Source organism: Diabrotica virgifera, chromosome 1 (genome assembly GCF_917563875.1).
Source record: "Diabrotica virgifera virgifera chromosome 1, PGI_DIABVI_V3a".
NCBI classification, from domain to species: Eukaryota; Metazoa; Arthropoda; class Insecta; order Coleoptera; family Chrysomelidae; genus Diabrotica; species Diabrotica virgifera.
This window is the reverse complement of record NC_065443.1, coordinates 295801618-295816093: the sequence shown is the minus strand read 5'-3', so window position 1 is coordinate 295816093 and position 14476 is coordinate 295801618. Positions and strand designations below refer to the sequence as shown.

Below are 14476 nucleotides of genomic sequence, written 5' to 3'. Positions count from 1 at the left end.
ATTTTTTTTATTTTTTAAAGTTTTAAAATGAAGATCTTTCAATTCCAAACATAAAAAAAATTGTAAGGCCGGATTAACGAATTTGTTGCTTAGATATTATAAATTGTTTATCCCAAGAGATCAAATGTCGAAGGCTATAACTTAAAAAAAAATCGTAGAGAGTTGGTGAAACATCCAATCTCCTTCTAAAGAGTTATATTTTCATATTCTGATGTAAATAAATGCGTAAAACATTTTTAAAATTCTAATTTTTGGGTTTGAAAATAGGGGGGCAATTTCGTTACATTTAGAGCTGAAGCGGCCCTGTACATCCTATGAGTTTTTAACTTACAGATTATTGTTGCTAAAGACGAACCGAAGATTTATAAAAAAATAAATAATTTCTACGACCAACTGAAGCCGAGCTAAATGTTGGGTTTGAAAATAAGGGGGCAAATTTCGTTATAACATTTAGAGCTGAAGCGGCCCTGTACATCCTATGAGTTTCTAACTTACAGATTATTGTTGCTGAAGACAAAACGAAGATTAATAAAAAAAATAAAAATTTTCTACAACCAACTGAAGCCGAGATAATTGTTTCTTTTTTCTTAAATCGTAGTGCCTTTATTGATAACAATTAAGAAATTATTTTACAGTCATTGACTAAAGAAAGACTTATATTATCTTAAAATAAAAATTATTATAAAATATAGTTACATTTAATTATTAAAAATTATTTTTAATTCGGTGCTTTTGCGAGCGGCCGAATTTTGCAAATCACCCGGCTCGCTTCAAATCCGCGCGCTCGGAAAATTTTTACGTAACTTGTATTAAATTTTGACCGAAAACAATTTAATAATATTACAATTATGATATACAGTCTATTTACCACTGTATTTGTTTTTCTTGATAAACTTTTATATGTGAAATCTCATTTCTGAAGAAATAATATTACAAAAATGATACATATATATGTATTACAAAAATGATACATATACATATATAAAATATATAACTATATTTTTAATTTTTTCATTGTTATATAAATATAAAAATAATAATGTTACTTCTTATTATACAATATAAATGTTTTTCTGCTTGGAGTGACTATCCGTTTTCGATGTTGGCGACCATCATGGCAATCTGTACTTGCACACTAAATCGGTACTGCTGCTCTAAAAAGATTTGTAGTTGTTGTGTTGAACGACGTATGTAAATTTTCTAGCAAGGCAATCCTTCGCCTTCCTGGTTCTCAGTTTCCAAATGGGGTTTGCCAAATTGCCATGATGGTCGCCAACATCCAAAACGGATAGTCACTACAAGAAGAAAAAGTTTTATATTGTATAATAAGAAGTAACATTATTATTATTATATTTATATAACAATGAAAAAATTAAAAATATAGTTATATATTTCATGTTATATGCATCATTTTTTTAATATTATTTCTCCAGAAATGAGATTTCACATATAAAAGTTTATCAAGAAAAACAAATACAGTGGAACCCCGATAAGTCGGCCTCCGATAACCCGGAAGTCCGGCTAACCTGGATCGACTTTCATCAGATAAAATAAAAATGTTTTCACTTTGACTGAGTTTTTTTACCAAGAAATAAACAATAATGTATACAACTGTACGTAATTTAGATGTACTGGACATAAGTATTTCATTTTTTTGGCAATTATAATTAAGTTTATCTGTAAGAGTACCGTATTTTAATAATTTTTACCATATTCTCCGGCTAACCCGGATTTTCAATAACCCGGATCGGCCGCGGTCCCGATTAATCCGACTTATCGAGGTTCCACAGTACAGTGGTAAATAGACTGTATATTATAATGGTAATATTATTAAATTGTTTTCGGTCAAAATTTAATACAAGTTACGTAAAATTTCCAAGCGCGCGGATTTGAAGCGAGCCGGCGATTTGCAAAATTCGGCCGCTTGCAAAAGCACCGATTTTAAAAATAATTTGTAATAATTAAACGTATTATATTATATTAAATAACTATATTTTATAATAATTTTTATTTTAAGATAATATAAGTCTTTCTTTAGTCAATGACTGTAAAATAAAATCTTAATTGTTATAAATAAAGGCACTACGATTTAAGAAAAAAAGAAACAATTATCTCGGCTTCAGCTGGTTGTAAATTTTTTTTATTTTTTTATAAATCTTCGTTTCGTCTTCAGTATCAATAATCTATAAGTTAGAAACTCATAGGATGTACAGGGCCGCTTCAGCTCTAAATGTTTATAACGAAATGTGCCCCCTTATTTTCAAACCCAACATTTAGCTCGGCTTCAGTTGGTCGTAGAAATTTTTTATTTTTTTATAAATCTTCGTTTCGTCTTCAGCAATAATAATCTGTAAGTTAAAAATTCATAGGATGTACAGGGCCGCTTCAGCTCTAAATGTTTATAACGAAATTTGCCCCCTTCTTTTCAAACCCAAAAATTAGAGGTTTAAAAATGCTTTACGCATTTATTTACATCAGAATATGAAAATATAACTCTTTAGAAGGAGATTGGATGTTTCACCAACTGTCTACGATTAAAAAAAAAAAGTTATAGCCTTCGACATTTGACCTCTTGGGATAAATAATTTATAATATCTAAGCAACAAATTCGTTAATCAGGCCTTACAAGTTTTTTTATGTTTGGAATTGAAAGATCTTCATTTTAAAGCTTTAAAAAATAAAAAAATTATTTGTACAATAAATAACGCAATTGTAAAAAACGGCTATTTTGGACCTTTCGCAGGCTGTTTTGCAATAACCAATAAACAAAATTAAACTTACCATAGCTCAAATTGTAGGTTTTTTAATTTACTACAACTATCTATTAAAAAGTTTTTCTCTAGAATCAATATCCTAAGCTGCAAAATTAAAAATCTTTAAAAATTGCAAATTTAACAAATGAAAATCGCAATAAAAAAAAGCTCACAATATTTTTGGTCACATTTTAGTAGAAGTTATTCCTGGCATCGTCCTTTACAACACCTGATAGGTTTCAAAAATTCCTTAATTATATCACGTTCTTTCACCCACAGCCTGGGGTATATACCTTCCAGACATCTCTATGGTTCGTGAGAGTCAATTGTAAAAAACTTATATTGGACTAACAGCCAGCGTGAACCCAAAAGAATACTCGGAACATAAAAATCTCCCCCATCACAAAATATTGGACCACTTACTATTTTACATATCGCTCATCCGGAAGAAAAGTGACACAACTCAAAAAATGCATAATTCTAGTTATCTTGTTAAATTGACTCCAAATATCCTATACTTTTACCAGGAAAAATGTCACATAGATATCTACTACCAATTTCGAAAGATGGCGGTAGTGTCATTATTCCGTTGGTGGTAAAATGAATACTTTTATTCCGGACGGAAGAATGACACTTTTCAGTTGGGCTCTGACGTTCGAAATGAACGTATCGATTTTTATCAAGAAAACCGTTATATTTTGAGAAGTGTCCTAGTATTTTTCGGCGTTTCGACGGAAAAGTGAGATATTTAGATTTTTGTCGTTTTTCTTGAAAATGTGAGTAGGTTTATTCATCATCATCAGTAGCTCGACAACCCTTTTTGGGTCCTGGCTTGTTCTAGGATTTTCCGCCATTCTGTTCTGTTCCTTGCTTTGTTCTTCCAGTGGGTAATCTCAAGTGTTTTCAGATCTTGTTCCACCTGTTCCATGTATCTAAGTTTGGGTCTTCCCTTTGACCTTCTCCCTACTGGTGTTTGCTTCATTATGTGTTTTGGTGTTTCGGTCCTCAACATTCGTTCAACATGGCCCACCCAGCGCAGACGTCCGATCTTTATGGATGTTATGACGTCGGGTTCGTTGTATGCTGCGTATAGTTCAAGTAGTGAGTAGGTTTATTATTACATTTTTAATAAAATATGGTCATATTTTGAGTTATGTAATTATTCATGCAGTATTTGATAAAATAAATTTTACGTTTTTGTTTTTTTTCCACATGTGACATTGTTCTTGAAAAAATAGATTTACTATTTATCGTCACTGTTGAAATCTTTAGAGAAATGACTTTTTTCTCGTATATTTATCTACTTTTTTGTAAATAAATGAAAAATTTTAATAATTAGTGATGGACAGAATCGAATACCTACTTATAAGTTGATTTAAAAAATAAAATACTGTTTTAAATTTATCAGTTATTCTTGATTTGTTTAATGTTAATATTCGTTAATGACTCTTACATTCACTGAAATAATATATTTTTACAGAATTGGTCGTTTTGATGATCTTGAGCTCTTGAGAATAAGCATGATTTCTTTATTGAATGGGGAATTATATTTAAAAATAAATATTAGTATCAGTTGTTCAGTCGTATTCGATTTTTTTTTGTATGGGAAAAATATTCATTATGTTAGTTTATTGTAGATATTTATTATTTGTCCTCCAGAAATATTTTTGGGTTTATAAAACAAACTTCAGCAATTATGTTTAAAAATAATTTTAATTATACATACTTTTAGATGTCTTACCACAACAGATCTCACCTTCTTGTTAAAATGGCAAAGAACTACAAGCCAGATGATATAAACTGAAGAATGGATTTTATGAGTCTTTGTAGATTACTATTTAAGTAGTAAAGTAGGTACCTATTATATTCAAGTATTTTCGTTTTATTAAGTGTTAGACATAACATGTTTATTTTCTTTTATATGTTTAATAATATTTTTTTATAAGATAATTTCCATATTATTATCTATAAATAAAATTTCATTTCTCAAGTTAATACTTTCATTAATTTTTAAAAAAGTGACCAACATTTTAAAAGAAAAGTGACATAAGTCAAAATTTTCATCTTTTTCGTTGTTAAATAGATATCATATTTTTTTTTTGGTTTTGCTTCTTACACAGTTAGAAACATTCACTTATCTATATTCTTCGTTTTTGATTTGAAAATTTTAGCAATTACCGTTTAAAACTGACAATTAAATTAAGATCTAAAAAATCTATTTTTATCTCTCCTGAAAAATGATGTTTTTTGACTTGTGACACTGTTCTTCCGGATATGTACTAAAGTAGCTATTTGCCATCAGATACACTTACCACTTTTATTTTGAGTCAGCACGACATTTGGAGTGACGTCAGATGGCGGTTTGGTTTGATTTATATTGTTATTATCCAACTGATCTTCTTCTTGAACCACTTTTTTCAAAACTGATTCTATGGCATCCGTGACACTGGTAATATTCATTGGCTTCTTATTCTCTTTCGAGGATTCTTTTTCGATGTTATCCTCCACAGTCTTCAGCTCCTCTGGTACGGTCATGTTGAGATCCTCGCGTTTCTCTCGCAGTAAGTCTTTCACAGTCTTTTTAAGAGGATCAATCAAACGCCTTTTCTTCACCTGAAACATAAAAAAAATGATTTAAAAAATGCGTGATAACCTGATTATTGTTGGGTATTCCTACATGCATAATATGGCAAAAATACTGTAGTCCTTGTAGTACAGTCACTGAAAGTTTTCAGTAAATTCGTAAATTAGGGTTTCAATTACTTAAACATCTCCTTATTCACCAGATTTGTTTCCGTCAGACTATCAAGTCTTTCCACAACAGAAAAAAGTTAAAAAAGTGATATTATCTTCCAACGAATAAAATTCAAATATACATATCATTATCAATCGGCCAATCGCGTCCACTGCTGGACATATGCCTCCCTCAGTTCTTTCCAGTGTTCTCTACACTGGGCCGTTTGTAGACAGTTTCCCACTTATCTTGATATCTTGTCCCAGATATTTGTAAGTGTCTTTTGGTTGTATGGTGTCATTGTTAATAATTATTATATTTCCACTCATTACGAGATTTGTCATAAGTTTAGTTTTCTGAAAGTTTATTTTTAATCCTGCTCTCAGACAGACTTTTAAGCGAATGTATAATAGAAACTGTATCCTGTAAGTTATCTGGGATTAATACAATGGGAGATGGGAGAGAAGTCGGTAAATTAGTAGTTTTTTTTACGTTTTTCGTCAATAGTTCTAAAACTATGCTTTAGCGTAAACAATGTTCTATACAAAAATGTTTTACATGATATTTAAAACAAAAAAGGTCCTTTACATAATTGTTATAAAATCAACGGTTCCAGAGTTACGGAGGGTGAAAAGTGGAGGTTTTCGATACTTTTTATACTATTTGGACAATTGATGATGATTTTGGGTGGTGAGGTTGACGTTTCTTCAAGGGCTTATCACTAACATACCATCGGCCACTGAAATAGCCGATTTTATTTACAAAAAAATTTCCTTCATCAGTAATAATATTATAAATTGCCCAGAAAATATATAAAGTATCGAAAACCTCCACTTTTCACCCTCCGTAACTCTGGAACCGTTGATTTTATAACAATTATGTATTGGACCTTTTTTGTTTTAAATTTTATGTAGAAAATTTGAGTATAGAACATAATTTACGCTAAAGCATAGTTTTAGAAATATTGACGAAAAACGTAAAACAACTTCTAATTTACCGACTTCTCCCCCATCTCCCCCCCAAACCGGACGCTGATGTTGGTGTAACTTTTTACTGAACAATATGTGGAACATATAGAACAATTTTGTGTTGAAGGAAAACTTTTACTTTGGATGTCTGGGTTAGGCCTTTTTTTGGACCAATTATAATATACTATCTCCGTAACTTTGGAACCGTTCATTTTTAGAAGGATTATGCATAGGGCCTTTTTTATTTCAAATTTTATGCAGAATATTTTTGTATAGAAGGTTGTTCATGCTAAACTGCATAGTTTTAGAAATAATGACGAAAAACGTAAAAAACTACGAATTTACCGCTTTCTCTCCCCTCTCTCCCCCAAACCCGACGCTCAAAATGGTGTGACTTTTTTCTGAACATTATGTGGACCATATGGAACAATTTGGTGTTGGAGGATAACTTTCACTTTGGATGTCTGTGTTTGGGTCTAGTTATACCATACTAATAGATGTTTTTGATTAAGTAGTGATTGATTAGTAAAATATACATATGCCTAGATAATTATACAAATTTAATGGTGCTTGTTGCTATCGTAGACTAATTTTTTTTTGAAAACAACCTCATAGGAGTAGTGGCCTACAAGAAATAGTAGTAAAATCTTTGCCAAGTCAGATAGTAAAGTTATTAGGGTTACAATCAAATCAGTGAAAATCTTAAGGTGAGTTACGTAAAAAAAACTAATCATTTAAGAATATAGCGACATTCCACCAAATATAGCAATAATGGAAAAATAAAATGCGTACCTGTATCTTAGTCGTACTGAACAGTTTCTTTTGGATAGCTTGTTGCATGGTAGTGGCCGCTGATTGTACTTTGGGTTTCTTTTCCTTTTGGTTAGGATTGGCAGTATCGCTATCACTATCTGAGGTCTCCAAAATTCTTTTTCGGTTTTTGGGTGTCTGCTTTTCTTCACCTAAAACAAAGACAACATAAACTTTAAGCGAATGTGTCTAAGAACATTTCTTTTTATTTTATAGGTGTAAGTCTTTTCTATAAACGTCAGGATATGATGGAACTTGTGAGAAACGTGGTTTGAGGACAATAAAATCAAGGTTATCATTTCAAAAAGCCTTTGGTCCGTCCGGATCTTAGGGGCCGTTCAAGTATTACGTAACGCGGGTTGGGGGGGTCAAAAATCATCAAAAATTGCGTTACGCAATAGTTAAACGCCCATTAGAGTGCGTTACGTAGGGGGGTGAGGGGGTCAAAAATCCTCAAAAATTGCTTAAGACGTGCCTTAGGCTCAGCTTACAAAGCATACGCGTTGCATCATTGAGTATTAGATCAATTTTCAGCTTACCACAATGAATTGCCACGTGGATTGCTTAGATAAGAATAACACATTATGGTGCAACGTAAATGAGTCTTAAAGCGGCCCTATCTATGAGCTGAGCTGGGCTAAGCTGGAGCTTAAGATTTGTTGGTGCAACCAGACATCAATCTTACTGAGACTTTGGGCATAAGACGTAATAAAAAGTGCGTAATCATCTCGAAAGCACCATCGCCTATTTGGAAAGAAAATGATACCAAAATGACGATCCTGGTTTATGACAATCATTAATAAAACGAATGACATTCAAGACTGCATCGGTTGTAAATGGCGATGTATAAGTATTTCCATTATTGTATGCTAAATACCGAATGTCAAAAATAACAATAGGGGAGAGATGTTAACTTAATTAATTCAGTTTTTTTTAATTTGATGGCTTTGGTAAAGACCAATTAGCCAGAAAATTTTTACATCTAAGTATAATATTACATATCTAGAATAGGTATATGATAAAAGTATAAAACATTTACATATATTTAACTAACATAATAAAAATATACTATACCTAGATATTTATGCACACACATACGTATACATATAAACAGATACATACATACACATATATAAACACACATAGTCGGAAAAATGAAAGAACACCCATGAACGACCACACCAATCACCCACTCTGCACCCGCTGTCCTCCTCCACAACCAACAAACGTTTGTTATAGGAAAAGACAGCAAACACAAAACAAGTGACCGACGCTTTCGCCCATGTGCACTCCTCCACCCCTCCGAATGTACATATTTTTCTAATTAAAAAAAATCATCCTTCTTCACGATTATACAGTGAACACGTAAAGGTTGGAATAAATTCTTTTTTTCGACAATGGACGATTTTAGAAAAAAATCATCATTTGGCATATATATCATACTAGTGACGTCACCCATCTGTGCCTGATGACGTCATCGATGATTTTTTTAAATGAGAATAGGTATCGTGTGATAGCTCATTTGAAAGGTAATTCAAATCCCTATTCAGTAGTATAAACATTAACATAATTATTGACACAGGGTGTCAAACGAATTTTTTTTATTTAAATTTATTGACATAAAAAGAGGAATGTATGTAATTTACTTAATTCGAAATACATTTTACTGCTCTCAGAAAACAGAAAAAAAAATAATCAAAACGAAATCGTAGATTTTCTTATTTAGAAAAAAAAAAAATGTTTATTTAACAAATAAATATTGTTTTTTGCTTAAATTCAATATTAATGCAACCACCGACCTGACCCTTGACAGTTTGAACATTTAATTTAACGACGTTCTACACTTTCGTCAAAGGATTAAGGATTTGCATGAAATTTTAGTATGTTATAGTTTACTTCAAAAAACTAAGACTTGATTTTTTAAAAATTGTTTTACCGTGCCGTTTAATTACTATTAAGGGTCAAAGTTAAGTTTTAACATGGGCTCTTATGGGAATTTTTAAAAAGTTAATAACTTTTGACCCAAATTTACGATTTTTAATTATTTGTGCTTAAATTAAAGGTTTTTTTGTAAGGAATAACATATTAAAAAATTAGGATTGTTTACCGTACCATTTATTTTTAATTTATTTATTATAATTAATTCCGTAATTAATTCCGTAATTTATTATAATTTATTTTTATAAAGTATTCAATACTGAAACATATGATTTGAATATTCTGCTATAAATGCATTGTTACCAACTTTCGCTTGCATATAAGTTTCCCCCCTTTCCTCTGAGAGGCATACCCCGCAACGAAGGTGTAGAACGTCGTTAAGCGAAAAGCGATGATTATTTTTCAAATAAATATTTTTTTCTGTTTTCTGAGAGCAGTAAAATGTATTTTGAATTAAATAAATTACATACATTCTTCTTTTAATGTCAACAAATTTAATGAAAAAAATTTTTTTGGACACCCTGTATAAATAATTATGTTAATGTTTATACTACTGAATAGAGGATTGACATACCTTTCAAATGAGCTATCACACGACCCCCATTCTCATTTAAAAAAAAAATCATCGATGACGTCATCACGCCCAGATAGGTGACGTCACTAGTATGATATATATGCCAAAAAGTCGTAATTTAAAAATAAAAATTGACCTGTTTCGGGATTTTTTTCCAAAATTGTCCATTCTCGAGAAAATGAATTACATAGTTCCAACCTTTACGTGCTCACTGTATAGTGGATAAACTATTCATTTGGTAGAAGGTAATGCGTGCAATTTTTTGTTTTGTGTTATAAAATGGAATTATTTGCAGAATTGCTAACGAAGACATTGTTAGCAATTTATAATTTCATTTTGCACCTCTTGGTGTGATTATATATAAACAATACAGTATATTAATATTTTTATTGAAAATTATACAGTTTAAATAAATCGGCAAGCAAATTTTGTTATTAATTACTTCACTATAAAATTTATCTGTGCTTTCACTATTTAACAATATTTAATTCAGTTAATTAAATCTTGAAAGGTGAATGCACATTAGGGATCTAGTGGTAATTGTTTGAACTTTTTAAAGCAAACAACGGGATAATCAAATACACTATCAATATTGTTTAATACCCAACTCAAAACATTTCTTAAGCCGTGTCAAATATCTAAAATTGTCACTGTCTTGTCAGAACATTCTGTTCGACTGAGTGCGTTGTAGAGCAAAGATAGCGAATGTTCGATTTGGCAAATATTACCACGGACATGGTGTTCATTTTTTTCGAATCCTGAAAAAACTAAACGCAGAATGAAAGATTACATTATTAACGAGGGCCGCAAGTCCCTGAGAATAAATAATTTGAATGAGATATTTGAATTTGAAAATTAGACTAAATTTTCTCTTAGTTTTTCACCCCTGTACCTTATTAAAATAAACATAGAAGTTTTCAGGGACTTTCGGCCCTCGGTAATAACGTAATCTTTCATTCTGCGTTTAAATTTTTCAAAAATACTTATTAGTTTTCTCAGGATTCGAAAAAAATTAATCCCATTTAAATAGCATTGGAGCCGAAAATGTGTACAGATCCGCTTAACAAAAGGAGAAAAAAACTGGAAGTAATAGAAATGGACTGTTTCATGGACCTTGTAAATCACGGTTCAAAGGAAAGTCGGAAGCTGACGTGAAGCAGGTACTTACCCTTCCGACGCGGCTAGGTACTGGTACGGTGCCGTGGTAATTTTAGTATGGAGTGGTCTAACGACGTTGTGTTGGAATTTTTATCAATGTATGAATTAACCACTTTACTAAAATTTTTACCACCAACACTGGTGCCGTACAACAGACTAAACTAAACCCTCGATACTCGAGGGGACACGCTCCATCGGAATGGCCCGACCACATTTTGGGGTAGGTGGAGTTTATTTATCAAAAAGTAAATGATTATTAATTTCACAGTAACGTAGTGCGTCAACCGGGCTCGCTCTTTTTTCTTTTCGCAATTATCTATTTCTCTTCACCGACTTGAAATGATGAAGAGCGCCGCTCTACGTTCCATGAGATCCCTGATTAAAAGACTAACTTACCTTCGCTCTCAGACGACGAGGAAGCATCAGGTGACGAGGGATCGGAAGAGGAAGCGTTCGAACTGGCCTCATCATCAGTCTTGAATACAAGCGCACCGCAATTCACGTAGAAACCTCCGTGGAGCGTCGTAACGTTCTGCGGTATGATCTCGTCGTAACCGTCGGTGTTATCTATGAAAGGATCGGACTCGTCGTAGCCCATACCTATATCCGCGTAATCGTCCTTTCTTCCTTTTCGCTTCTTCTTCGTCACTCCGGAGCCCTGCAAAACAAAATCAACATTTAAAATTACTCATTTTATTGAATTTAAATGCATAATTTGCCATTGTGGATATTCTTATTATTAGATGGAAATAGCACGGCTACGCAACACGTAGGTAGAGGAGTGAGACAGGGGTGTGTACTTTCACCATTACTATTTAATATATACTCCGAAGAGTTAGTTATACAAGGACTTGAAAACTGCACAGAAGGGATGAAGATAAATGGTGAAAATATAAATAACATTCGTTAAGCCGACAATACAGTTATTATAGCTGAAAGTTAGAAAGACCTGCAGACGTTACTAAACACAATTTGTGATACTGAGGAACAGTTTGAATTAACAATAAAGATCCAGAAAACAAAAACCATGCTTATCAGTAAGAGGGGTAAAATCATAACACGGATCCAGATAAAAAATGAAGATATTGAATAAGTGGACAAAATAAAATACTTATGGTTTGTTTTCTAACCAAGAGAAGTGATTCAAATTTACCGCGCGGTATTGCTTGTTTGTAATTGGTCCAACCGCAGGCAAGTTTACTCCACTGTTATAAAATTTGGACACTAATGACATTTATCAAATTTTGACACTAGTGACATTTCATAGGTTAATTAAGTTATATCGCCGATTTTTGTGTTTTCTCTGTTATTCCTTTAATTTTTAGATTGTCAGTCTGCTTTTATATAAAAAGCAGTTGTTTTTGGAACTCTTTAGCTACGTATTAATTTAATATAATATTTGTGGATTACTGTTGAGAACCGACTAGATCAACCAAAAAAGAAGATGTATTTGGTTATTATTCTAGTGACTTTCTTGGGTGTGAATCTGTCTTTTTAGTTTACTCCTCCTAGTTAAAAAATAAACTATAGGAGTCTGGATTACGGAATCGATCACGAATAGAGCAATCAAGAGCAGCCTTTTTGAAGATGAGGAAATTTCTGAGTAATAGTATAGTATAGTTGATCCAAAAGATGGCATAACCCAGACATCCAAAGTGAAAGTTATCCTTCAACACTAAATTGTTCTATATGGTCCACACAATGTCCAGAAAAAAGTCACACCATTTTGAGCGTCGGGTTCGGGGGGAGAGGGGGGAGAAATCGGTAAACTCGTAGTTTTTTAAGTTTTTCGCCAATATTTCGAAAACTATGCGGTTTAGCATGAACAACCCTCTATACAAAATTGTTCTACATTAAATTTGAAATAAAAAAGGCTCTATGCATAATCTTTCTAAAATGAATGGTTCCAAAGTTAGGGAGGTAGTATAGTATAACTGGTCCAAAAAAGGCCTAACCCAAACATCCAAAGTTAAAGTTTTCCTTCAACACCAAAATGTTCTATATGGTCCACATATTGTTCAGTAAAAAGTTACACCATTTTGAGCGTCCGGTTTGGGAGGGAGATGGGAGAGAAGCCGGTAAATTAGTAGTTTTTTTACGTTTTTCGTCAATATTTCTAAAACTATGCTTTAGCTTAAAAAATATGATATACAAAAATGTTCGAAATGAAATTTAAAACAAAAAATGTTCTATACATAATTGTTATAAAATCAACGGTTCCAGAGTTACGGAGGGTGAAAAGTCGAGGTTTTCGATACTTTTTATATTTTTTGGACAATATTTATGATATAACTACACCAAAAACCCAGACATCCAAAGTGAAAGTTATCCTCCAACACCAAATTGTTCTATATGGTCCACATAATGTTCAGCAAAAAGTCACACCATTTTGAGCGTCGGGTTTGGGGGGGGGGGGGAGAGGGGGGAGAAATCGGTAAATATAAAAAGTATCGAAAACCTCCACTTTTCACCCTCCGTAACTCTGGAACCGTTAATTTTATAACAATTATGTATAGAACCTTTTTTGTTTTAAATTTTATGTAGAACATTTTTCTATAGAACATTCCTTACGCTAAAGCATAGTTTTAGAAATATTGACGAAAAACTTAAAAAAACTACTAATTTACCGACTTCTCCCCCCTCTCCCCCCCAAACCGGACGCTCAAAATGGTGTAACTTTTTACTGAACAATATGTGGACCATATAGAACAATTTGGTGTTGAAGGAAAACTTTTACTTTGGATGTCTGGGTTAGGCCTTTTTTTGGACCAATTATACTATACTACCTCCGTAACTTTGGAACCGTTCATTTTAGAAGGGTTATGCATATGGCCTTTTTTATTTCAAATTTAATGTAGAACAATTTTGTATAGAAGGTTGTTTATGCTAAACCGCTTAGTTTTAGAAATATTGTCGAAAAACGTAAAACACTACGAATTTGCAGATTTCTCCCCCCTCTCCCCCCAAACCCGACGCTCAAAATGGTGTGACTTTTTTCTGAACATTATGTGGACCATATAGAACAATTTGGTGTTGGAGGATAACTTTCACTTTGGATGTCTGGGTTTGGGTCTAACTATACCATACTATAACGTAAGACTCAAATCCGATATCGGACGGTAAACTGTTATACGAATTGTTGACGAATATGTTGACGATTTAATAGAAATTTTAATATCTAAAAAGGTGCCAGACTCGTTAAAAGTGAGTGAAAGTATCAAACAACTGGTGGAATACAGGGAGACTGATAAGTCCGCTGAAAAAGGTGTGATCAACAGTGATATTCTCGAGTTGAGGTTAGAAATCAGTTAACATGTGATCTAAAATGTGCTAATATTGAAAGTCAATACTTGAAAGCTTTAAACAGTGAACTTACAAAAGGTAACCAACGTCAGGATGAAATAATATATTTGTTAAAATCGAAAAATATTCCTTCAAATGCACCTTCTAGTTCGAACGTTGCCAAACCTTCAGACAAAACAGTTAAACCTCATAATAGTAATATCTGCAAACCTACGGAGAAAGAAGACAATCGTGAAAT

General features: G+C 32.4%; 1 protein-coding gene across 9 annotated transcripts in view; it reads right to left on the bottom strand.

Moving 5' to 3' along the window:
• LOC114340356 (uncharacterized) overlaps positions 1-14476 on the bottom strand; it is an 80502-nt gene that overhangs the window by 28464 nt on the left and 37562 nt on the right. For all 9 annotated transcript variants that reach the window (XM_050652048.1, XM_050652063.1, XM_050652070.1 and 6 more), the window contains exons 3-5: positions 11332-11593; positions 7248-7417; positions 5066-5366 (exon numbers count right to left, since the gene is read on the bottom strand). In XM_050652048.1, coding sequence (XP_050508005.1) covers positions 5066-5366; positions 7248-7417; positions 11332-11593 — 733 coding nt within the window. The remainder of the gene's footprint in view (positions 1-5065; positions 5367-7247; positions 7418-11331; positions 11594-14476) is intronic.